The sequence below is a fragment of the Oreochromis niloticus genome, linkage group LG22, assembly GCF_001858045.2.
Source record: "Oreochromis niloticus isolate F11D_XX linkage group LG22, O_niloticus_UMD_NMBU, whole genome shotgun sequence".
In the NCBI taxonomy this organism is placed as follows: Eukaryota; Metazoa; Chordata; class Actinopteri; order Cichliformes; family Cichlidae; genus Oreochromis; species Oreochromis niloticus.
In genome coordinates, this window is record NC_031985.2 from 32008820 (window position 1) to 32031882 (window position 23063).

The 23063-nt window shown below is 39.0% G+C and overlaps 1 protein-coding gene and 2 long non-coding RNA genes across 7 annotated transcripts; 1 reads left to right on the plus strand and 2 right to left on the minus strand.

The window, feature by feature from the left end:
• Window positions 1–462: 462 nt before the first annotated feature.
• On the minus strand, window positions 463–22587 carry LOC102076278 (uncharacterized). Of its 3 annotated transcripts, none has more exons than XR_003216031.1 (4): window positions 21730–22587; window positions 21045–21113; window positions 17977–18071; window positions 463–497 (listed from the first exon to the last, which is right to left on the minus strand). It is a non-coding gene; the product is annotated as an uncharacterized LOC102076278 (long non-coding RNA). The 3 variants fall into 3 exon arrangements; XR_003216030.1 differs by lacking the exon at window positions 463–497 and adding an exon at window positions 14737–17371; XR_266019.4 differs by lacking the exon at window positions 463–497 and having other exon boundaries at window positions 17508–18071; window positions 21730–22473.
• On the plus strand, window positions 1357–9677 carry LOC109194381 (uncharacterized). 3 transcript variants are annotated; one of them, XR_003216033.1, is made up of 5 exons: window positions 1371–1432; window positions 7943–7990; window positions 8164–8470; window positions 8630–8806; window positions 9072–9607. It is a non-coding gene; the product is annotated as an uncharacterized LOC109194381 (long non-coding RNA). The 3 variants fall into 3 exon arrangements; XR_003216034.1 differs by having other exon boundaries at window positions 1378–1432; window positions 8630–9268; window positions 9353–9677; XR_003216032.1 differs by having other exon boundaries at window positions 1357–1432; window positions 8630–9607.
• On the minus strand, window positions 9735–12256 carry LOC100702858 (putative nuclease HARBI1). Its single transcript, XM_025902569.1, has 4 exons — window positions 10638–12256; window positions 10449–10561; window positions 10252–10363; window positions 9735–10171 (listed from the first exon to the last, which is right to left on the minus strand). Exons 1-4 carry the CDS (start codon window positions 11068–11070, stop codon window positions 9789–9791), a joined length of 1041 nt encoding a protein of 346 aa, XP_025758354.1. The 5' UTR covers window positions 11071–12256; the 3' UTR covers window positions 9735–9788.
• Window positions 22588–23063: the final 476 nt, after the last annotated feature.

Consider the following 23063-nt stretch of genomic DNA (forward strand, 5'->3'; position numbering starts at 1 on the left):
GCATGCATGCCCAGGGTTACACAACTGAACCAGATGTCAGCAGATGTTTCATGAGTTGTCCCGGCTTATTTCCATACTCTACACTGACAGTACACTGTTAATGCTGTCTTTATATTAGACACTATGGAGTTGGTATAAAGGTGGAATTCAGTCAATGAATCTAAGCATCATCAGCTAACAATCACATGAATCTCTGCTACACTTGATGTAAACTAACTCTCTCCATGAAACCCCAGTCACCGTGCTGTAGTCAAACACTGTTCTTTGCTCTACTCTGATGGATTTAAAGTAAACTAAGCTGTTTATCCTGCACTCACCTGTAAAGGATTTTCATGCAGCCCTCGAAATAGTAAGCTTTAAATGAGCAGTCCTTACCTTTAAATCTAAACTCTTTTCTTCCTCTCTTGTCCAGTCTTGTCATCTTTCTCCATCTCTGAGTGATGTTAGCACTCTTTCCTTTCTCTCCCCTTGTGAAATACAGCAGCTGGACCAACACACTGTGAGACAAAATAATGTCACACAGTTTGTATGTTTTCTCTTTAGAAACTGATAGAAACACTGCATTTGAATTTACCAGCCACTTAAAAAAGTCACTCTCTTTATGTTTGCTCCTCTTCTGTAGAGATAGCTACACAATCCCACTTTTAAACCCTGACTATGGCAAATTTAATCTCTTTTTATGTGACCTCCTCAGTTGATTAAGAGACAAGCAGGAACACCTTTCTTGTTTAGGGTCAAATTGGTTTGATGTTTGGAGGCAGGCAGTGAAGAAATTATAACTTGACCAAAATGCATTAAAGCACAGGTGTCAAACTCCAGGCCTCGAGGGCCGGTGTCCTGCAGGTTTTACACGTGTCCTTTATCCAACACAGCTGATTCAAATGGCTAAATTACCTCCTCAACGTGTCTTGCAGTTATCCAGAAGCTAATCATTTGATTCAGGTGTGTTGACCCAGGGTGTTATCTAAAACCTGCAGGACACCGGCCCTCGAGGCCTGGAGTTCGACACCCCTGCATTAAAGCAAAAGTAAGTAGCCTGTTCTTTAGTCATATTATTATTTAAAGGATTTTGCTTGGATAAAAGTTCCATACGGGGTGATTCCTTTGTCATGCCCTTGATAGCATGTAATATCCTTTTTTGCATTTTTCTGTGGAAAAAACAACAAACAATCTAATGCTCATGAATCTCATGAAAATTACACAGAATAGACATCATTATGAATAAATACAGTCACAGTGGTCAAATGTGACTACCAGCGCTATCACACACACACAGGTGTACAAACAGGCACTCACAGACACACACTATCTTGGTTGGCTGCTGCCTTTAAACATCTCATGCGTTGTTGGCTTTGTGTGTGTCACGGCTGGGGCAGCAGTCGTGTGGTGGAGTTAAATGAGGACCCAAGATGCAAGAAACGTCGAGATGCAGGTGAGCGTTTTATTTACTAATGGTGAAGTATACAGAAACGAGGGTGGTGAGGACTGCACAAAGACATGAACCTAAACTGGGAAAACTAATAAACCTGGAACACGAGATGGAACAGAGAGAGACACGGCGAGATACCAACTAACGCAGAGAAATACAGACAACGCGATGAGGAGCACAGGCAGACACACACTATAAATACACACACCAGGCAATCAGGAAATGGCACACAGGAGGGGACACAGCTGGAACTAATGGGCATAATGACACACAGACCTACAAAGTAAAACAGGAAACACAGACTATTTTACAACACAAAACTCGGGGACCCGAACAGAGCACAGAGGACAGACACAAGTAGGGCTGATACAACACTCAAGCACTAAACACAAGAACCAAATCCTAAGAACTAATACCAAAATCAGAATAAACACAAAACACAAGGTGAAACCAAAAGGAAACACAAAACGCTGGGTCAAAATGACCTAGGATCATGACAGTGTGCTACTCCGTAAGATTCAATATTTATTATTTACTGTTACCTATGCTTATGTTGGTTGTTCCTGTAGTTTCCCTTCTGTGCTGTTTTCCTGTTTTACAAAGCAAGTAGAGAAGCAGATTTTCAGTGTCTTTTCTCTCTATCCCTCTTTTCGTCTGTTTTTCTTTCCCTCTCATTCTGTTAACTCTCTTCCCAACTTCTCTTTAGTCATATGATTTCTCTTTTCTGTCCTTTCTGATTGTAATAACTTCAAATAAAAATAAATTATAAAGAGCAAATAAACTATGACAATCAAGTGGACCAATATAGCAAAAGGTCCACTTGAAATAATATAAAACTAAAGTAAAATAAATAAAGACAAAATAAACAGCTGTAGAAAAAAGCAAATAAAACATTAATGCCTTGACAAACTGCTAAAATACACCAAATGCAAATACAAACTAGTTCTACATGAGTTTGTACCTGTTCCAGTAAAGACAAGCTTATGCTTGCCAACGTAAAGTAGCAGTGCAAATCCTGTTCAAAGCAAACCAAGCCGGCAGAGCATGGCTATCAAAGGTATCACTGTTAAGCAAGATTCATTAAAAAAAAGTTCTCAGTGTCACAGAGGTGGCAGCCTTTTTTACAAGGGAGAAGCATTAGGGTAGCTACAACAAGCTTTTATACAGTCTGTAGTTGATCATGGTACTGCATGTAAGTTAAAAGAACCAATAATTTTTGTTACACAGTAGATACCTATTTAACTATGCATTTAATTCTCACAGCTGCCTGTGTGGAACGCAGGAGTCTGACCCAAATGCAGGACTCAGAAACAAAGGTTAAACTATAAAACAACATTACTGCAGAATTTTAGGAAGGTATAAAAACAAAGAAATAAAATCAACAAACCTTCAAAGGGGGAAAATGTGAAGGAGGACATGACAAAAGGCAGGGGGAAACTGAAAACTTAAATATAAATAATGGATAATGAGAGGATATAAAACTTGAACCAAAGTACAAGAGAAAAAACAGAATAAGACAGATAGGAAAAGAAACACAAACTTGACCCTGTAGACTGTGACAGTAATAATGTTTTGCTTTTTTATTTAAGTTTAAATAAAATTTTGTACATTAACAACAAAGGTAATTATAAAATGTCACTATAAGCACAACATGAGTAACAAACGATAATTTCATTTTTTTTGTTACTGTACTTAAACTGTTTGTACTAACCACACCTCTCGACATGGCTCTTTTTTCCCCCCTTAAACTTCCACCCAGGTTCTTAGAACTCTCATCGTACTACGTCATTCCTAGTAGGAGGAAAGTTTTTAGAAAGGCGCTAGTCCCAGAAAAATATGTCAAGTCTTATTATGGGTGTGTGAAGATGTTCTTGCAATGAGCATGATTTGTAAATAAATCCAGGCTAAGAGTGCCAGTTTAGTTCATAGTGCGAGTAGGCAATAAGGCTGAAATGTAGTGTCCCTGGTCCTAGTCCCACTCTGCACTTTGTCCCTAATCCAAGGTAATCCAATTCCTTTTGAATTATAACATTGACAAGATTTTCAGAAAACTATAACTGTGATCTTGAGGTGCAGCTGAATATTTTTGCTTTGAGATCAAGGTCAGCGTAATTTGAAGTTGTCTAGGTCGGACCCTATGCCACCAGAACCAAGACAAAGACTTCGGTAAGGGAAGGGGGGGGGGGGGGGGGGGCTTTGTGCTTAATCTGGACCAAAAGCTGGCCATCTACTGCTCCTCAGGGGAGAGCATGCTCTTCTGCTTTTAGTAACACAAATTCATTGCACAGAACATCCTCTGAATTGTGTCTAAACTGATCATATCTCTGCTTTGTTTGATATCCAAGAAAGATTTGTCAATGAAATATCTCACGGTGACATCAGCGTGACGCATGTTTAGACTTTAGATAGCTCACGGAAAGACACATGACGCAGACAGAGGAATGGAATAAAACGTAAAGAGAGGAACGACACAGGAGACAGTGATGAGACAGTGATAAGAAAACATGAACTGGAAATAAACTTAAAGGCAAAAAGAACTAAACTCAAGACTAAACAGTAAAACCTGAACTTAAACATCTTAGAAAATACAGAAAAGGAATCATATTATTATTATTAGTAGTAGTAGTATTAGGGTCTACCTTACAATATGAAGCACTATGAAGTAACTGTTTATGTGACTTGGCACTGTATAGATAAAATTAAACTGAATGTAAAATTGAACTGACTGCAAAATAAACATGGCCTTGAAGGCTCTGGTTCCCATTCTACATTTGAAACCTAAGACCTGAACTCTTCCACAGCATGCATTTTCAATTTCTCTTTGATATTTGGCCATATTGGGGCCCGATGAATGTAAAAACAAAGAATTACCAGATTTTTTTAGATTAGATTGGATGAAACTTTATTAATCCCTCGGGTGGGTTCCTCCGGGAAATTCAGTTTCCAGTAGCACAGCACCGACAGAAGTTGCATGTTACAGATACAATAAGGGGAATGAGAGTAAGGATATAAGCATAAATATACCATGTATACATATATATAAATACAGAATATATAATATGGATAAACAGGATTGCACATTTGAGTGAGTCTATTGCACAGTGATTATTGCACAGTCAGATATAAGAAAAAATATTGCGAATATGGCACAGTATAAAAAGCACTACAGCTCAATTGTTCCCTCCCTCCCTAGTCCCCCTGTTTCCCCTCCCTCTCCCCACCAGTGAGGAGTTAAACAGTCTGATGGCGTGTGGGACAAAGGAGTTTTTAAGTCTGTTGGTGTTTGACTTTGGGAGAGGCAACCTGTCGCTGAATAGGCTCCTCTGATTGTTTACGACCGTGTGCAGAGGATGCCCAGCAATGTCCATAATGTCCAGCAGTTTCTTTAATGTCCTTTTCTCTGCCACTGTCACCAGAGTGTCCAGCTTCATGCCGACCACAGAGCCAGCCTTCCTGATTAGTTTCTCCAGCCTGGATGAGTCCTTCTTTGCTGTGCTGCTCCCCCAGCACACCACAGCATAGAAAAGAGCGCCTACCACTTATTTACAGTCCAGGCCCTGAGGTGACAGTTGATGAGCGCCTGGTTCCTTTCAGCGGTCGCTGTTCCTTCAAGGTGTACATTCCGAAAGAACCAGGGAAATGTGGCTCAGGGGATTGGGAAGCTCATCTGTAACTGGAAGGTTGTCAGTTCGATCCCCCTGCTCTCTCTCTCTTGGCCGTTGTGTCCTTGGGCAAGACACTTTACCCTACCAGTAGGCACTGGTGTTGGCCAGAGGGGCAGATGGCGCGATATGGCAGCCTCACTTCTGTCAGTCTGCCCCAGGGCAGCTGTGGCTGTAACTGTAGCTTGCCTCCACCAGTGTGTGAATGTGAGAGTGAATGAATAGTGGAATTGTAAAGCGCTTTGGGTGCCTAGAAAAGCGCTATATAAATGCAATCCAATCCAAAATTGTTCACAGTTAAAGAATGTTGAATATTAAATAATATAAAAATTTGGTGGTGAAAAATCGTTTTTGTGCTAATTTAAGAGGACCGGTCAATTTTGACAGGGAACACTGGAGCAAGGGATGGGAAGTAAACGTTCTTTTTCAAACCTTTGAACACATTGTCACTCACTTAAAAAAAACTTCGAATCATTGTTGCATAACTGGAGCGGATGTTAAACCTAACTTTAGCACAGGTGCTGCTTTTCCTTGCGGACAATGAAGACCATCCTGTGAACTGTTGCAAAGAATGATTGTGTCAAAAATAACATCAGTATGATGCATCGGGACACCAAAAGATTTCTAGTCTCATATTGCATTTGATGACAGGGTATGTGCTTACTGGAAGAATATTTCTTTCTGTGCTATTGACCACACCTCTTGACATGCCTCTGCATTGTGTTTGCAATGCTTTTACTCCTTTGTAAAAACATTGCACATGTATAGAGGGAGGAGTAGAACTAAGATCAAGAAAAAAAAAAAGCAGGTGCATGTGGAGAGGTGAGGTTTTCATATGTCACGTCATTCTCTCGGGTAGAGGTCATGTTTTTCCACACTAAGCTGTCTCATCAATGTTTTTTATGAACCTTATTTTGTGCATTGGTGCACTGCCGTGTTGGAACAGGAAGGGGCCATTCCACAATTGTTTCCACAAAGAGCATGAAATGGTCCAAAATCTCTTGGTATGCCAAAGCATTAAGAGTTCCTTTCACTGGAACTAAGGGGTCGAGTGCAACTCATGAAAGACAATCCCACACGATAATCCCTCCTGCACCAAACTTTACACTTGGCACAGTGCTGTCAAGTACCATTCTTCTGGCAACTGGCCAACCGAGACTCATCCATCAGGTAGTCAGACAGAAGTGTAATTTGTGACTCTGGAGAACACGTCCACACTGCAGTGGCATGCTTTACACATTGACACTTAGCACAGCAAACTAATGCAGAGTTGCCTCTCAGTGTGAGCTTAGACCTTTCATTATTTAAGTATATTAAATCCATAGAATCGATTATTCATTGAATGAGACCTGCACACTCAACCAGCCCACACACGGGTAACATTTTGGTAAAACCTTGTCAGGAGTTTTAAACAATTTTCACCTAATTAGACACAGTTTTCCCTTCAGTCATAAACTGTTGATTGGATGTTGTCATCACCCTGCCTCTGAGGTCAACCTCATGGTCAGAGGTCCAGCTTTCTGAAGAAATGTAATTACAAAAAAAAAAAAAAATGTCACTGGGGATTTTACATTTTAAACCACAAGTGCATCTAGTGATATGGTAACAGTCTCAGACAAGTTCAAATCTTACAGTAGTGTTAAAGTTTATGTCAAACTGTATATATTCATTTTCTTAGTAGATACTCCTTCATCAGGCCAGCTGTTGTTGACCTAGTTAGTTGCATTGTTGCAGCTAGAATGTGGGTAACTCTGGCCACACCTTAAAAATAAAAGGGCATTCAGAGCAGCTGAAATCAAAAGATTTATGATATTTTGTTGTAGGAGAACTAAGCACAAAGGCCAAAAAAAACATGGTTTAAGCTAAATTGCACGCCACCAATGAAGCTAGGGTCACACAAGACCAGATTCCAGATTAAGAACTGCAAGAAAGTCTGTCTCCTTGCATGCAAACTATGAAAAAATTTGTGTGACTTAAGACTTTGTACATAAACATGAGTTCAGTTGTGTGTGCACTTGAGTATCCTGTAGTGTAGAACAGAAAGTATAAAACAATCACCATAAAACTATTCCAATGTATTACTGTTGAAAACCAGTCGAGTGATACCAATAGATTACATATATTTGTACTATAATTTGGCTTTTAGACTTTAAAAAAAAACATCACTAAAGATATTGTTTTATACCTACACTGTTCTAGCTTGATAGCATAAAGCATGATAGTGTAGTATCACATCACAGTCAAAGTGACATGCTAGTGGTGTAGTAGAATGTTATGATGTTATGTAGAAAGTTCTGCATGAAAGCAAGATGCCCAAGGGCTTAGCATGGTTTTCTGTTGCGTTTGAGTGTGCGTGCTTAGAGCAACACCTCAGAGGAGAGAACTTTTTAAATTTGTTAACTGACTTGCAACTTAACTTGCATCACTAGTGATCATTTTGGTGTCATATTTTGACTACAGATAGAGATCATTTAAAAGTTTAGGTTCTTCTTTTCAGTGTATTAGCAACTCTTAAAAAAATGAAAATGCAAAGCCTGCTGCTGTGATGTTCCACCGTGATCTTCATCTGCTGACAGTGCTACTGTTGGTCTCAGGAACACAGCTAGAACACAGTGTTCTAGTTTGTCAAATGTAATAACATGAGTAACTATAGTACAAATGCCCATCCATGCATTTTTCTGGTCTTTCCTGTTTTGTTTTATTTGTCTCTCTTTATTATTCATGTGCGTGTTCTCACAAGATTCTGCTGACACCTGCCCTTAACTAGAACTTAAACAATCCTCTTTCGGTGTGTGAAATGAGATGATGGCTGTCAACACACTGTCAAAAAAGGTTTGCTACTTCCTTCTAGGTTGCTTGGAGGATCTGTTGGTGTCCTGTAGTGTGATGGAAATATTAGGTAATACATTATAACACAGCTGTAACTCAGTGTATTTTACATCGAATTTACATTGTAATTGCATTTACCAACAACTATTTAAAGGTATATTCACTAGAAAAAGAGACTGACAAGTCAGGTTTTTACAGGGAAAAAAGAAATACTACCTCACCAGGCCTTCACTATACCTACAGGTTGTCAAGGTTCTGAGGAGGACTAACCCCTGAAAAGCAGGTGGCGCTGAAAACACCTCTCCAGCGTGTCATTAAATTGGCACAATTCATCTGTGGAGTACCCTTCCCTCGACTACATCATCACAATATCATCAAGGACTGCACCAACCCACAGCACACACTGTTCATACTCCTGCCATCTGGTAGACGCTACAGGAGTGTGAACGCGAGGACAACCAGACTAAAAAACAGTTTCCATCTACAGGCTAATCTGTCAGGGGAGCGGATAAAAAACTGACTCAACAGCAGAGCTCCTTGCAGATAAACAGTGAGGTTTATTTACATAGTGCTTGGTCTGTTTGTCCTATGTAAATCAATTGCAGTTAGAGGCTACATTAATTTTCTTTCTGTAAGCACTTATTGAAATTATCTGAAATTACAAGTACATATTTGCTTACTCTGTATGCTCAAATGTGACCCGTTATAGCCAACAGAAAAAAAGCGGAGGCCCGAAAAACAGGTGGGGATCCTCCACCACCACCACTCACAGAGGCTGAGCAGTTGGCCCTCAGCCAAAACAGTGGGCGCCCTGTGGCTGAAGGCATCTCTGCAGGGACATCCTCTGAGTCAATAACCCCGCAAGACACAAGTGCCTACATAAGAGGTAAATTCAAAATAATACATGATGTGCATACATCCTTTCTTCACAGTCACCTTTGCAGTGCTACTCATTCATTTGATAAACTCTTTACCATAATGAATTATTTTGTAGTGAAGTTATCTTCCTACTGATTTTGCCTTCCCTCAGTCTTGGTTGTCTTTGAGAGCATAATGACAATGAACTGTAAGGTGATTGGTATATGTTTGTTAATTGCCATTTGGTCCCTTGTAAGTTATAAGTGACCTGTATAAACCTCATATTCTATCAGTTGATGGTGATGGTGTACTGCATCTGGTGCAGCCTCCTGTTGAGCCAGACCAACATGCAGTTGTGAGTACTCTTAATACTCCACAGATTATATGAGTTTACAGTAGAACAGCAATGTTGTTAATTTCTCTACTACAGGAAATTGAAGAAACATTGACAGCTGTTACAGAGGAGGAAGCAACAGAGACACTTTATGAGGTTTACATCTTACAATGGAAAATATAACAATTGAATAAAATGTGGTACTATAATAAAACCATGGACTTTCTATGTCTCTAACAGAGTGATGATGGAAATGCAGAGGAAGAGGGTCCAGCCACTTCTCCAACAAACCTTTGCTCAGTAAGATGTTCAGCACTGATTTACAACCAACCTAAGTAGGCATGTACTATGAATGTCAATGCTATTTCCTGTGTTTCCATAGCTCCCTGTAAAGCAGCTGTATAAGAAATATTTGATCAAGAAAATAGAAAAAATAGAAAAATGCGACTTGGAAATGGAACACAGCAGCAGATCCAAAAGACCAAGATTGAGATTTTACTGCTGGAACATCAGTTAAGGGTGGGTGAAGTGGTCAGAGATGGACGAATTATTTCAGTGTTTGAAAAACATAATAATATACTTATTCATACTTTGTGTACAGGAAACACAGGCGACCAATAAAGCCAGTTGAACAAAAAATCTGTTTATTCTTCTTTCAACATGTTGAGGTGATGGGTCAAAGGAAATGATTGTGACATATGGTGTCTCTGACTGCTCTTCCATCTTGTATGTCCGTAGGAGGGTCAGGATGTTCATGGTTTGGATCACTGCTGATGTTTGGTTCAGAAGGACAGTGTTCTCCTCTAATTGTGGCAATGTTGTGAAGAATCACACATGCCACAATAATGTCACATGCCCTTTCTGGGGTGACCCTGAGTCTTTGAAGGCACTGGAACCGGGCCTTAAGCATTCCGATAGTCATTTCAACTCTGGCTCTTGTCCTGCAATGAGCCAGATTATATCGCTGCTGTGGGCCCGGTTCAGGGTCAGGGTAAGGGGTAAGCAAATAGGGTAAACATGGATACCCCCTATCACCAAGCAAGTAGCCAGTGAACTCTCCTAAGACAGAAGGATACACTTCAGTTCAAATGTCCCTGTAGCAATTGGTCTTTATATATTTTAAAGTATTTTCAACTCACCATGTCCAAATTTTGTGCTCAGTGTACATTCACGAAAAATTCGTGAGTCATGAACAGAGCCTGGCCACTTGGCTTCCACATTTGTGATAATGTTGGCAGCATCACATATGATCTTCACAGTGCAGAGAACACAAATTAGCATCCATTACTATAATGAAATAATGTGTTAGTTTGAAATGCTACAGGGAACTATGTACCTGTACATTAATGCTGTGGAAAGACTTCCTGTTCACATAGTCTCCTTCATTTACTGAAGGGGCAATGATTGGAATGTGAGTGCCATCTATACAGCCAATCACGCCTGGGAACCCTGAAAATAAATGTAGAATTTAAGTAGTAGTTCAAGTATCACCACATCATGAATTAGGTTTTGTTCATCCTGATACCTGCAATTTTGTGGAATCCCTCTTTGATAAATCTTGTGGGTCTATGACCGGGGAACACCACAAACGAGTACAGGAGACGTTTCAGTGCAACTGTAACATTCCTGACTGCCCGACAGACGGTAGCCTTGGAAACGTGCTCAGCGTCACCAATATTATACAGAAAGCTCCCGTTTGCAAAAAAACGAAGTGCAATACAAATAATATGTACAGAACTGAGAGAATGTCCGCGATGTGTCACATGAGCAATATAAGGCCTGAGGATGTTATTCAAATAAATTATAGATTGTGCTGAAAAACGGTAACGTTCACACAGAAAATCATCAGGAAATGATAAAATGTCCAAACGCGCTCTAATCACTCTCTCCCGGCGGAGAGCTCTGCGGAGAATTTGGGCTTCAACATCTACTGGCTCTTCAAGGAAGGGGCACGCCATGTCTGACACTTCCTACAGTCAGATTTCCGACAAAGAGGCGGAGACAGTCAGGGTTAGTTGAAGTAAACCTGCTAGGGGGCAGGTTAGCTTCACGGAGTGTGTCGTCATAGTAACTCACTCAGAATTAATCTAAACTCGCTTTGTGAAACCGAAAACCCAGAGTTTTCGTTAACTCAGGGTATACTTACTCAGAGTTTGCACTAAACCGGCTTTCTGAAACAGGGCCCAGATCTATGTACAATGAATGTTGAGTGGGGAGTCTTCTTTGCTAATACTCCAGTGCTGACTGAAGATCGATCACTCTGTTAAATAGTCTGGCTAAGATGGCGGAAGATCAGCAGCAGGTGCAAAGGCTTCAGCCCGGGGACACTCCCAGGAGCGTGCGCCCCCAACGGACGTAAACAAACATATATAGAGAGAAACGAGAGGGAGAGAGAACACTATATCACGGGTAGGCCGACTGGTGAGGACCGTCGGACCTTGACATAATGAATCACTGACTAATTGTTATCTATTGACTATTGTTGAATAACCTGACCTGTACATTTGCAACATTGAACATTTATATACAATCTAATACAACTTCATGCAATACAAGCAATTATCACATTTGGAATATATTAATAACTGTGACAGTGCTGCATAACTACTTGCCCTTTAAAATTTTAATTACACCCTACTCTTGTGTACATAGCACCCACTTTATTCTTTTTATGGTTAAAGTTAAGTTTATTCTTTAGTTAGTTGTTTATTTAGTTGTGTGAAGGGAACTCGCAAAGTAAGAATTTCATTGCTCAGCGTAACCATTTGTGTTTTGCAGTGTATATGACAATAAACTTCTTGAATCCTGAATTACCACACTAAATTAAATCACATTTATGTTGCTACTTGTGTTACAAAGTTTTTTCAGTTATCTTAAAAATAAAAGAACTTTTTTCCCGATTAGCAAAGCTGCTAGACCTTTCTTCTGCGGTGCCCAAATGTGATAATTACAAATACCAACCGTGTAATTTTCCCAGTCTTTCCAGTTTGGGCGTGTTTTCTTTTGTTTTTGTCTTGCTTTGTTACACCTACTCATTTCCGCATTTCAGCTGCAGCATGAAATGCTGCTTCATTCAAAGTTTCAATGTGTCATCATTCTGAGTCAGTGCTTCTCATTACTTAAACCTTTTGACGTCATTAAACATAGCATTCAACAGATCAAAAATATGTAATTCTTGTAGAAGAAAGCACAGAGGTATGAATGTTTGTTTGTAGCTAAAAATTATAGTCTATGAAAGCAAAACAAAGTCACAAAAAATATCTTTTAAATGAGATGACTTTTGCATATTACTGTATGAGTTTTTTGTACACTTGTCTATCCATTTATTGATTTTACGTATATTTGGCTTTAAGATTTTTTTTAAATTAATTGTTGATTTCTCGCTACTCTCCTTATAGTAAGCTCTTATTCTAAGGTAGAAATGTTTATTCTTTGTAGCAGAGTGACCTCTGCCCTTGTCACTGGACTTTGGGGAAACACTTCTTTTCCAGAAGACCTTTAAGTTTTCAACATTCATTTCTCTGATCTATTTGACAGATTTCACCATCTCATGTAAATATGACTACTGCTGACTCCAAAAGAATCATTGGCAATAAAATTAATATGACACTGACACACCTTTATTAAGACACTGATGAGTGAAGGCAAGCAATGCACAACTTGTTAAATCTAAAAATAGACATAGATTAAAACGTACCAGAGTAAAGCAATCTTTTCTTTAATCTCAGACAGCATATTTAATAAAAATCTCCTTGCCTATTTGCATCCTTCCTTTACATCACCTCCACCGTGTGACCACTGTCAGCTGTTGTCACTGAATGCTGCACTTGTTTCATGCTCATAGGAAAACGTAGTTGTCTCTTTTTCATGGGCATGTATGTCTCCCTTGAACTGGGCAAGTTGAGAGGCTAGAAGCTAACAAAGATGAACACACAATGTAAGCACTGTGGATAAACCTCTGGTCTTTCATGGCAAAGAAAGATTCTCCGAGGCTTATTGTCTGTGCTTTGCTTGGAAACCCAACAAGTATTAGCAAGTAAACAAGCTTGAGTGATTTATCATCATAACAGATACGTTTCTTCATTCTAACCACCTTCTCCAACATGTGTGAGGCAAAGAAGATGGAGTTTGAACAAGTTGTTAATTACTCCTTTAGCTGAAATAACCAGAGCTCTGACCATCTCTGGTTTAAAAAAAACCAGCCAAGCAGGTATAGGCTTGGCCACAATTTCAAAACTGGTATCTGTGAGAATGTCTGAAAGTAACAAAATGCTCTGCTAACTCTCTACTTTAAATTTTTATTAATAATTTAATACCCCTTATAGGTATTGACTATTAACTTTATCACATGCTCCCAAAGTATTTTAATATACTAAAGTAACTTTTTAATTTATTTATTTTTACACTTTGTTCAGTTTGGTTTGGTTTCTATGGAACTCATGTCAGATTTGTTATGGAGAGGGGGGATCATAGATATGACAAACTATTGATTTTTACAATATGATGCTGGACATTAAACAGAATATGAAGTTTTCCAAAATCAGCTCCACCTTCAATATATGCAGCAGTGTAAGACTGATGGAGAGCATTTTTCTGCAGTATAATTATTTTTTACTTTTGCCTTCTTACGCAAAACTTCTTTCCATTAATACAGATTTTTCTGCACAGAGTTGACGGGCATCTTTTCTTAAAGGAATATGTTTAGGAAAAGATTCAAAATCCCACTACTCATTGCTGCATCCAGCTAATAGTTAATAATCTTTATTAATGCAGTCAATATTAATTTAACAAAAGACATCATATTTTACAGTTCTTCAGTCAGGAAGGAGGGCAGCACGGTGACACAGTGGTTAGTACGGTTCCCGCACAGCAAAGGTTGAATTCCAGCATCAGGCCAGGGTCTTTCTGTGTAGAGTTTGCTTGTCCTCCTCATGTTGTTGTGGGTATTATTCCTCGCAAGAATATGCACTTAGTGGGGTTAGATTAAATTGCCCATAGGTGTGAATAGTTGTCTGTCTCTCTGTTAGCCCTGTAACAGACTGGCGACCAGTCTAGGGAGTGCCCTGCCAATAATAGCTGGCTTAGGCTCCAGCACCCCCCGCAACCCTGACAAGGATAAGAGATAAGAATAAGGAGTGCAGAAAGGTAAAGAGGTATGTATAGAGTGCACGGTTGTGTTCTGTAAGCCACTGTCAAAAACTGGTGAGACTAGAAAAACCCTGATTTTCATGAGCTGACATGTCCTGGAGAGGTAGTGAAAAATAACTAACAATCTTGGTGTAACAGATACATGTAAACATTTACATTTACATGTTTCTATAATAGAAGCCCCATGGCAGTTGCTTTGATGTGTCTTTGGGCTGGTTTTCAGCTTTGATTTACATTGACAATTTTATGTTTATACATAACAAATAAAATAAATATAATAAAATAAATAAATATAATAATGAAAATAAAAATAATAGATTGGATGTTTTCAATTCAGTTTTATTTATATAGCGCCAAATCACAACAGCAGTCGCTTCAAGGCGCTTTATATTGTACAGTAGATCGTGCAATAATAGATACAGAGAAAAACCCAACAATCATGTGACCCCCTATGAGCAAGCACTTTGGCGACAGTGGGAAGGAAAAACTCCCTTTTAACAGGAAGAAACCTCCGGCAGAACCAGGCTCAGAGAGGGGCGGCCATCTGCTGCGACCAGTTTTCTCATGAGGACGGGCATTTGTGTTGATGTGTGGGATTTATGTGACAATCCATTACCCGTCACTAATCCGTAATTATGTGTGAATCCATTTCAGGTCTTTCAACAAAGCAACACAGGAAATAATGTAACTGTAGTTTAACAATTTACTTTATTCAGCAAATAATTAGCTAACATAATTTTCCTACATCCAGCTTGCAAACTCAGATATACACAAGTTTCTTGGTTTCTTTTAGTGATTTTAAAAAATATATAAACCAGTTCTTCTCTGGATGAAACCTGCATGCTCAACAAGCCCTAACACAGTCCTTATCAGATTTAGTTTTTTTTTTACAGTAGTTTTCACTCCTGAAATGTACTGATGCATGTCTGCCTCTCAAACATTTTTAGATGTGTTCCTTTGACAGTAGAAACTCCCTCATCATGCTGACTGATTTCGAACCATTGATTTGCATTGCTCCAAGTAGAAAGTAGAGTATTATTGAAATATTTTGGCCACTCCTTAAAAAAAACATGCCTTTCATCAGAGTTTAAACTGTAAATGTCAAAGTTAGAACACACTGTTCTAGTTTGCATGAATGTAATAACACGTGTGACTATAGTACAAATACCCATACGTGCATTCTCTGGTCTTTCCTGTTTTGTTTTTTTCTCTCTCTCTTATCCATGTGCATGTTCTCACAAAAACTGCTGAACCCTGCCCTTAACTACAACCAAAACAATCCTCTTTCGGTGTGTGATCTTGAATCAATACGTGTCCTTGTTTAAACTGAGGAATTCTGAGATGATGGCTGTCAACACACAGCCAAAAACGGTGTGCTACTTCTTTGTGGGGGATGGAGCACACAGGTGAATCATGCAAGGACATTTGTTTTCAGCTAAACTCCGTGCCAGCTACAGAGCTACCTTGGCAGGGCATTTTTAAGATTGTACACTGTAAAGTGCTATACAAATACAGGCCATTTACACTTGTAAATGTACCCATGGATATTGACCCTATTATATTATCTTCTAGGTTACTTGGAGGATTCTGTTGGTGTCCTGTAGTGTCATTAGAATATTAGGTAATACATTATAACACAGCTGTAACTAAGTGTATTTTCAATGTCATTTATATCAAATTTACATTGTAATTGTATTTAAAAGTATATTCACTAGAAAAGGTGGTTGACAAGTCAGGTTTTTACAGGGAAAAAAGAAATACTACCTCACCAGGCCTTCATTATACCTACAGGTTGTCAAAGTACAACTGTGGTGTAAAAGAGCTGCAAACCAAGTACGATACTTTCTTGGTCCATCAAATATAGCTGAACAGCACTTGCAACTGTGCTTTACTTATGGTTAAGTTCTGCCACCTACAGTTTTTCATGAGCATTGCATGTGCATTTGGAACAATGTAAATGGATTTAGGTCAAAGAATGTAACTTAGAATTTCAGTAATGCAAAAGCCTTTGTGGACTGGACAGAAGAGAGGCAGATGGGACACCTGAGGGGGAACAAAGGATTGAACCATGTAAAAGAGCGAGTATGAGTGATCAAGAATACAGTATCGCAACCATTAAGTTTGCTCTTTAGCTAGACTTTAAGTCTAGCTGTAACAAGTCTAAAATTAAGATTTTGACTCACTTTCTATTCTCAGCCTTTGGAAGTAAATATCTGTTGATCTGTTGTCACTATGTTTGAAATCTGCCAATATTTTCATTATAGCTTGCACTATTTGAACATGTTATGTTTAAAACTACTCATATAGCAATGTATTTAATATACTGTGGGAACCAGGAAAAGGAAACAGCCAAGTTATCATTATCGTCACCAGTGAGTTGTAGAATTAGACTGCTGATTGAATAGAAGCACAAACCTAACATCTAGTGGTGAACACAGTTACAGTGCAATGACACTGTGTACTAAAAGGTCAATCGTCATTAGATTCCTCATATTTTCCTTACAAGCACGCTGATCATTTTTATTCTCCTGTACATGTATGAAACGCTGCAGCAGTGGTCCCAAAAAAAAGCGTATTTTTTTCTTCATTTTTTTAAACAGCAATGTTAATTTTTATGTGAGGGGGGGAAAAAAAAGAAAAAAGAAAAAAGAAAAAAAGGGAGCCTTAAATGCTTTACTGTTCCTTTACATGACAGATAAGGAAGTTCACAAGTTTACTGTTTTGCCACAAAAGCATGTATACAGTATTAAAATATTGTCCAACACAAGGGTGGTGCGACAGAGCAACACTAAGCTGTATGAAAAACTCATGTTTTACAAATCAATGTACCCAATTCATCAGCTGATTTAACTGATCTCTCTCTCTCTCTCTCTCTCTTTATCTTGTTTGTTTTTGGAGGGTGGTGACCATCTCTACTCAAAGTCCCCTTTTTAAGATTGGAGAACAGTAGGTGGACAGTTCCATTTTGACTTCTAACAGCATGCTTTCAAAATACAGAGCCAATCAAATCACACTGGAGATAGAAAACTGAAACAATGATCAAAAATGTGTTCTGAAGTGAAACACTGAACAGTTAGTATTATTGTAGCCAATATCCAGTTTCCCCTTTACCTGAAAGAAAATGCGTAAGAAAATCGTAACATACCACTGTGCCACAATAAGCAAACAAGGTAATGAGTGTTATTTGAATAATTTTAAATAAGTTCATCTTTTTTAAAAATTAGGCAAATAAGCACAGAGTCAAAGATGTATTCAAGTAGCTTTATTTGTTAAAAACCAGAACAATTGACAAATAAGACTTAAAATTTATTTCCCTTGAGCCGTCAATTCCAGGCTAGCTCATGAATGATGTGTAACAGACGATGTGAATGAAGGCACTCCATCTTAAGTCCAAGTATCATTCCCAACCAGTTCAAGTAAACAACCTCCTCTCAGCCTCTGTGGCAATCAATAACAGCTGAGTGTAGGATGTTTACATGAACTGAGTCTGAACACAAAGCTACACTTTAAAGGAGCACAGTGTCTAAATCAGGTATGGATTTCAATGAATATTGAATAAAAAGGTTAACTTGGCAGTAGGAGGCAGCCAGCAGCCGCAAACATCAGACTGAAAGCTCTGTGGTGCAGACAGCTTCCAGTCGGGGATGTTTACAGCCCCAGACTACCAAGTGCATGTGGAGCCTTAAATGCAGATTATACAAACACTTTCCACCTACATTTGATCTGAAGATGCCAGCCCAGGTCCTTAATAGAGTTAAGGTCAGAAGGTTATAGTGGCCACACTGGTTTTCCTTTTGAGCAATCAGGGAGCCTAGAAAAGAAAAACATTTCCATAGCATGTTAGGACATTGCCAAGTTGGGATCACCATAGGGCTGGGCGATATATTGAGTTTTTTAAAAATATCGATATATTTATACGAGATATAAGATGTGACAATATCCTTTATATCGATATAGTATATGTTACGTTATAATTATACTTGTGGAGCCACAAGTTTGCCTCTCTTTCGTCCACTTTTGTCTCTACACAATGTTACTCTGCCGCGCCTTTCTCCTTCACTGAACACAACTCCCCCTCCTCCCCCATTGCTTCACCTGCAGGCAGCGACAAGATGGACACAGCAAATCTCCGTTAACAAGTTACTGCGCATCCCCCCGTGCGTGGGGCTGGATGCCATCAACGTGTTAACGAGCTAACCGCGCTAACGCTATGCAGCCCATGGGCTGCACGGCCTGAAATCCTTTCATTTTCTCAAAAGTTGACAGCGCGCCTTATGTATGAATTCTGGTTGTGCTTGATGAGCGCGAACCGATTTTATGTGGTACACGGCGCTCAGCAATACGTCAAAAAATGTTTTAGTATGACTTTGGTAAGCTACGGAGCTGCTACGGAGATGGATTGTTGGAGCATTACGACTACCGAGGAGCCTCGCGGAGTAATACGTACTGTGCTTCAACGTACTGTGTGTATAAGGACCATAAATGGCACCTGTTCAGAGACATGGTTACGAAGCAGATTTCAAACTCAAGGCTGTCAGTCACGCAGTAGAAGTTGGGAACAGAGCAGCTGTGAAATCTGTCTTTGTTATTATGCTCATCGTCTCTTAGTTTACATTCTGACTGCACAATTGTGAGCTCTTTGTTATGCACAAAAACAACATTGTTTTCTTTTATTTATGGGGCATTATTATTGAATAAATGCTCAATTTATTTTTGAGTAATTTTTTCATGTACATCGACGCTGTATGTTAATTAGAGCTGGGCGATAGAACGATAACGATATGTATTGCGAAATAACTTTTTCTCGATAGAAAAATTAAACTATTGCGATAGGCCTCATCTCTCTTGTCCTCTTTAAAAAAAAAAAAAAAAAAGAAGAACATCCAATCTAAATTAAGTAGTGCAGAGCCGAACCAATCACAGCCGCAGCGTCACGTCACGTGACCTGTTACGTACAGCACAAGTGCCAAGCCGCACGTGTGTATTTGTTTGGGAAGCAGCCAGCCGGGTTGCCCAGGTAATGGAGGAAATGAGTTTGCAGACTAGAGAAAAATCAACCGAGAGCGTGGCTCAAGGTTACCGAAGAAAAAACAGATGATGGTTCTAATGCCGGAGAGCTTGTCGAACGGAAGGGCCACAGAAGTTCCGTAGTGTGAAGGTATTTCGGCTATTTCAAGTCTGACAAAAAACAGAGTAGCGCGCACTGTAAATTGTGCCGAAAGCAAGTCTGGAAATACAATAAAGCGGTGCATGCTCAATCTCTGACTGAAAGCGCTGATTCGTCATTCGGCTTTTGTCAGACTAAAGTAACTGTTAAAACTGTTTGAAAAGCTAAGCTATACAACAAGGAGAGATTGAGAATTTCCTTTTACTTATCAGTTTATTTGATATTGACAAAAGTTAGTCAATTTTGTCTCTTCTTCTGTAAAACAAACAGATTTATTTTTAGAATTAATATTTTGTTTCTAAGTGGAATTGACAATTTAGTCTGTTTTGTTTGTTTTATTTTGAAACTTAAACGCTTTAGCGGCTGCCTTTTGTGTAGTTTGCAATATTTGCCTTTATTTATCTGAAACTGAAGTCTCATGTTCCTTAAGTACATCTACCCTGTTGAACTTATTATGGGAAATAAATATTTAAATCAAAACAAGCTGCTGATTATTTCACATTTTACTTGTGAGCAACGGCACATTTAAATCTTACAAATATAGTTATTTGGCTTATATCGTGATATATATCGTTATCGCCTGAAATGAAAAAAACATATCGTGATATGAAAAAATCTTATATCGCCCAGCTCTAATGTTAATAAAAGTGCCTGTGTGACATCTGGGACACAGATTTGACTAAGAACTCTGTTTGTTCTTACGTCATGGCTTTAAAAAAAAAAAAAAATATCGAAATATATATCTTATATCGCCATCCAGCTAAAAAAATAACGAGATATGAATTTTGGGTCATATCGCCCAGCCCTAGATCACCATACACCTATGAGGACATTTTGACACACTGAAGTGGGACCAATCATCTCGCTACACAGTATTCCAGTTCAGATCCCTCTGCCTTCTGCTTGGTGAGTCAGGTTGGTGTTTACCAATCATCTAAAACTCCATCCACCTGGACCATAGTAGCAAGGCCTTCACTGGTGGATCAAACAGTTTTAAAATTACAGATATCTGGTCTGTTGGAAACGTGTTTTTAAGTATTTTTATTTTGTTTATCAGAAGTCTTCCTTAAAAATATGGTTCATTTACTCCAAGCCCTTAAGCACTTTAGTATACATTCATTTTTGTGGCGAATACAGAATAGGCACCTACCATGCATGTCTTCTGGACAGTCACAGGGAGCACATGTGTAACTCCACACAATAAGGTGACAAAGCAACAACACAATACACCCACCTTACCACCATTTCTCTATTTGACTCACACTTTCCCCAAGATTTTTATGAACCCTCTTCATTTTTCCAAAATTATATCCATGTCTTTCATGCCAGACACTGCACTTCTGCCACACTTTATCTTCTGAGAAATCACACTCCCATTTTGCATGAAAAATGCAACTAGTTTAATTTAACTAGAGGTTATTTAATAACAAACACCTGGCAAGCCAATTAGCAACCATGTCCAATTCACAAGAGAACAAAAAAACTAACTCAGCTGAATCTGTTTAAATCCTGCTGACATGTGACTACATAATAATTTCTGCCGTTAGACATGAAAGAAGAAGCAGCAGCAGCATAATATTTGGAACACAGTTTACGTACTGCACCAGGAAGACCTACTATGAAAATGTAGATACTGTCTGAGGCGAATGCTGACCAGATGTATATCCGCGTACAGTTTAGTTGCTCCTTAAAGAAAGAAAAAAAGAGGAAAAATGAGGAGTAAAGTTAACATTAAATCGTTTCCAAAATACTTTAGTTTAGTGACAAACATCCATAGAGGCTTGTGAATCAGCAGAATGGTGCTCCTGGGAGAAAAACGACAGCAAAACAAAACAACTTTGTCCCTCACTGCACTGCCTCAAAAGATTAACATGCCAGCCTGCTGTTTCACGCTGACTTGCGCCACAGCTTAAATTACATTAGCTACGAAACAGCTGTTTGGTGCCTTGTTATTTAGAAGCATATTGCGGTTTAACGGTACTGTAATGTCACTGAAGTAAACTTGCACTGCTGGTAAAGACTGTTGCAAGGCCAGCTACTGTCCTATCTAACTGAACACAGGAAAAGCTAACTTAAACAGCAAGATGACTGTTAGTAACACACGTCAACTGCTTGTAAAGTAACCGGCATCTCTAGAGAACTGCTTAAAGTAACTTAGTGCTGCTAGGCGTCCTACCAGAGCAAACAATATAATGTGGTAAGTGTTAGCACTAGCTAACCAACGACCTAGGCTACAGCTAGCTCGCTAGCTGCTGTTAGCTCGTCTGTGACCCTAACCTTGTGCTGTGTGACGTTCCCTTACCGGTATATAAAACGATTATTCCCGGACGAACGACACGACAGCATCCAGTGCAGGAAATTAGTTTGTATTTTGAGTCAACCTGGTACTGTTCTGTGCTATTCTAGGAAGCCTGTTTAGTTTCCTTCCGTTTTCATTCACTTGTCTTTATTTTGACCTTTGGTTACTCGACACCAACATTGACGTCATTGTCATGGCAACACAGTCCCGCCTACCACGAGCCCGGACAGACATACGGTAGTTACTTTTACGTTTTGCGCTTGAAATCTAGCCGTAATTAACATCTCACTGTGAATGTAGTTTTTTGTTTCTAAAGAGTTGAACAGGCGCAAAGCAAGCTAAATTCCGATTTGTTCATGAGAAGTAATGATAAAATAACAGAAAGACGAATATAACTAAAATCTGTGTAAACTGTTAAGTAAACATTCACAAATATGTTTAAACTACTAAAAGCAGAGTCATAGCAAAAAAGCCAGTTTGAATATTTGGATTATTTAGGCATCAGCAAAACTATTATTTTTGCAAGCCTGTTTTAAAACTACTTTGTTTTTTGTTTTTTGCATACATAATTAGTAGACTGTTGGCTCTATATTAGCAATTATAAAGGACAGGAGCCTCAAACTGAGATTTTGAATTCTAGCATTAGCATACTTTGTTTTCTTTCTTTTTTTTCTCTTTTCTTCCCTCTTACCTTTCATCCAAATCTACGATGACTTTTGGAGGCCAAGAAAATACCATTGAACTGAATAAATGTACTTAATGCAAGTACTTACGGCAATCGGTTGCCTTAATTTTTTTCTTTTCATGTTTTCTGTGACATTCCCTGCATACTAGCATCGTGCACCCAGCTGTTATGTGCTGCATTTTCTCAGGGGCATCTTTGCACAGCCTGCACCTGGGGTCTTGCCTGGTGTGGTAAACCCATGTACCAGGTGTGGTACATGCTGTACAGGCTCCTCTCCATTCATGATGGTTCCTATTGTTGCACGTCTTCTTTCTCAGGTTTCTGCGGCCTGAGGTATTCACTAAGCACATAATCAGTTGTGGTTATCTTCCTGATATATTCATGGATGTTTGTTGTTTCATCTTTAATATTGGTTTTGACACACTAGAATTTGGCCTTCTGCATAGCGTACACTCTCATGGTGCTGTATTTGGGGTGAAACACTCCATGCATGATAAGAAGCTTTGTTGTCTTGTCAGTGAGTTCTCTCTCCTCCTTTGGCCAGCTTATTATCCCAGCAGGGTATCTGATGACCGGCAGGGCATAAGGTTTGACTTATGAGAGACAGAGAGAGATAGATAGATATCTATATATATTGGCAATTCAAAGTCAT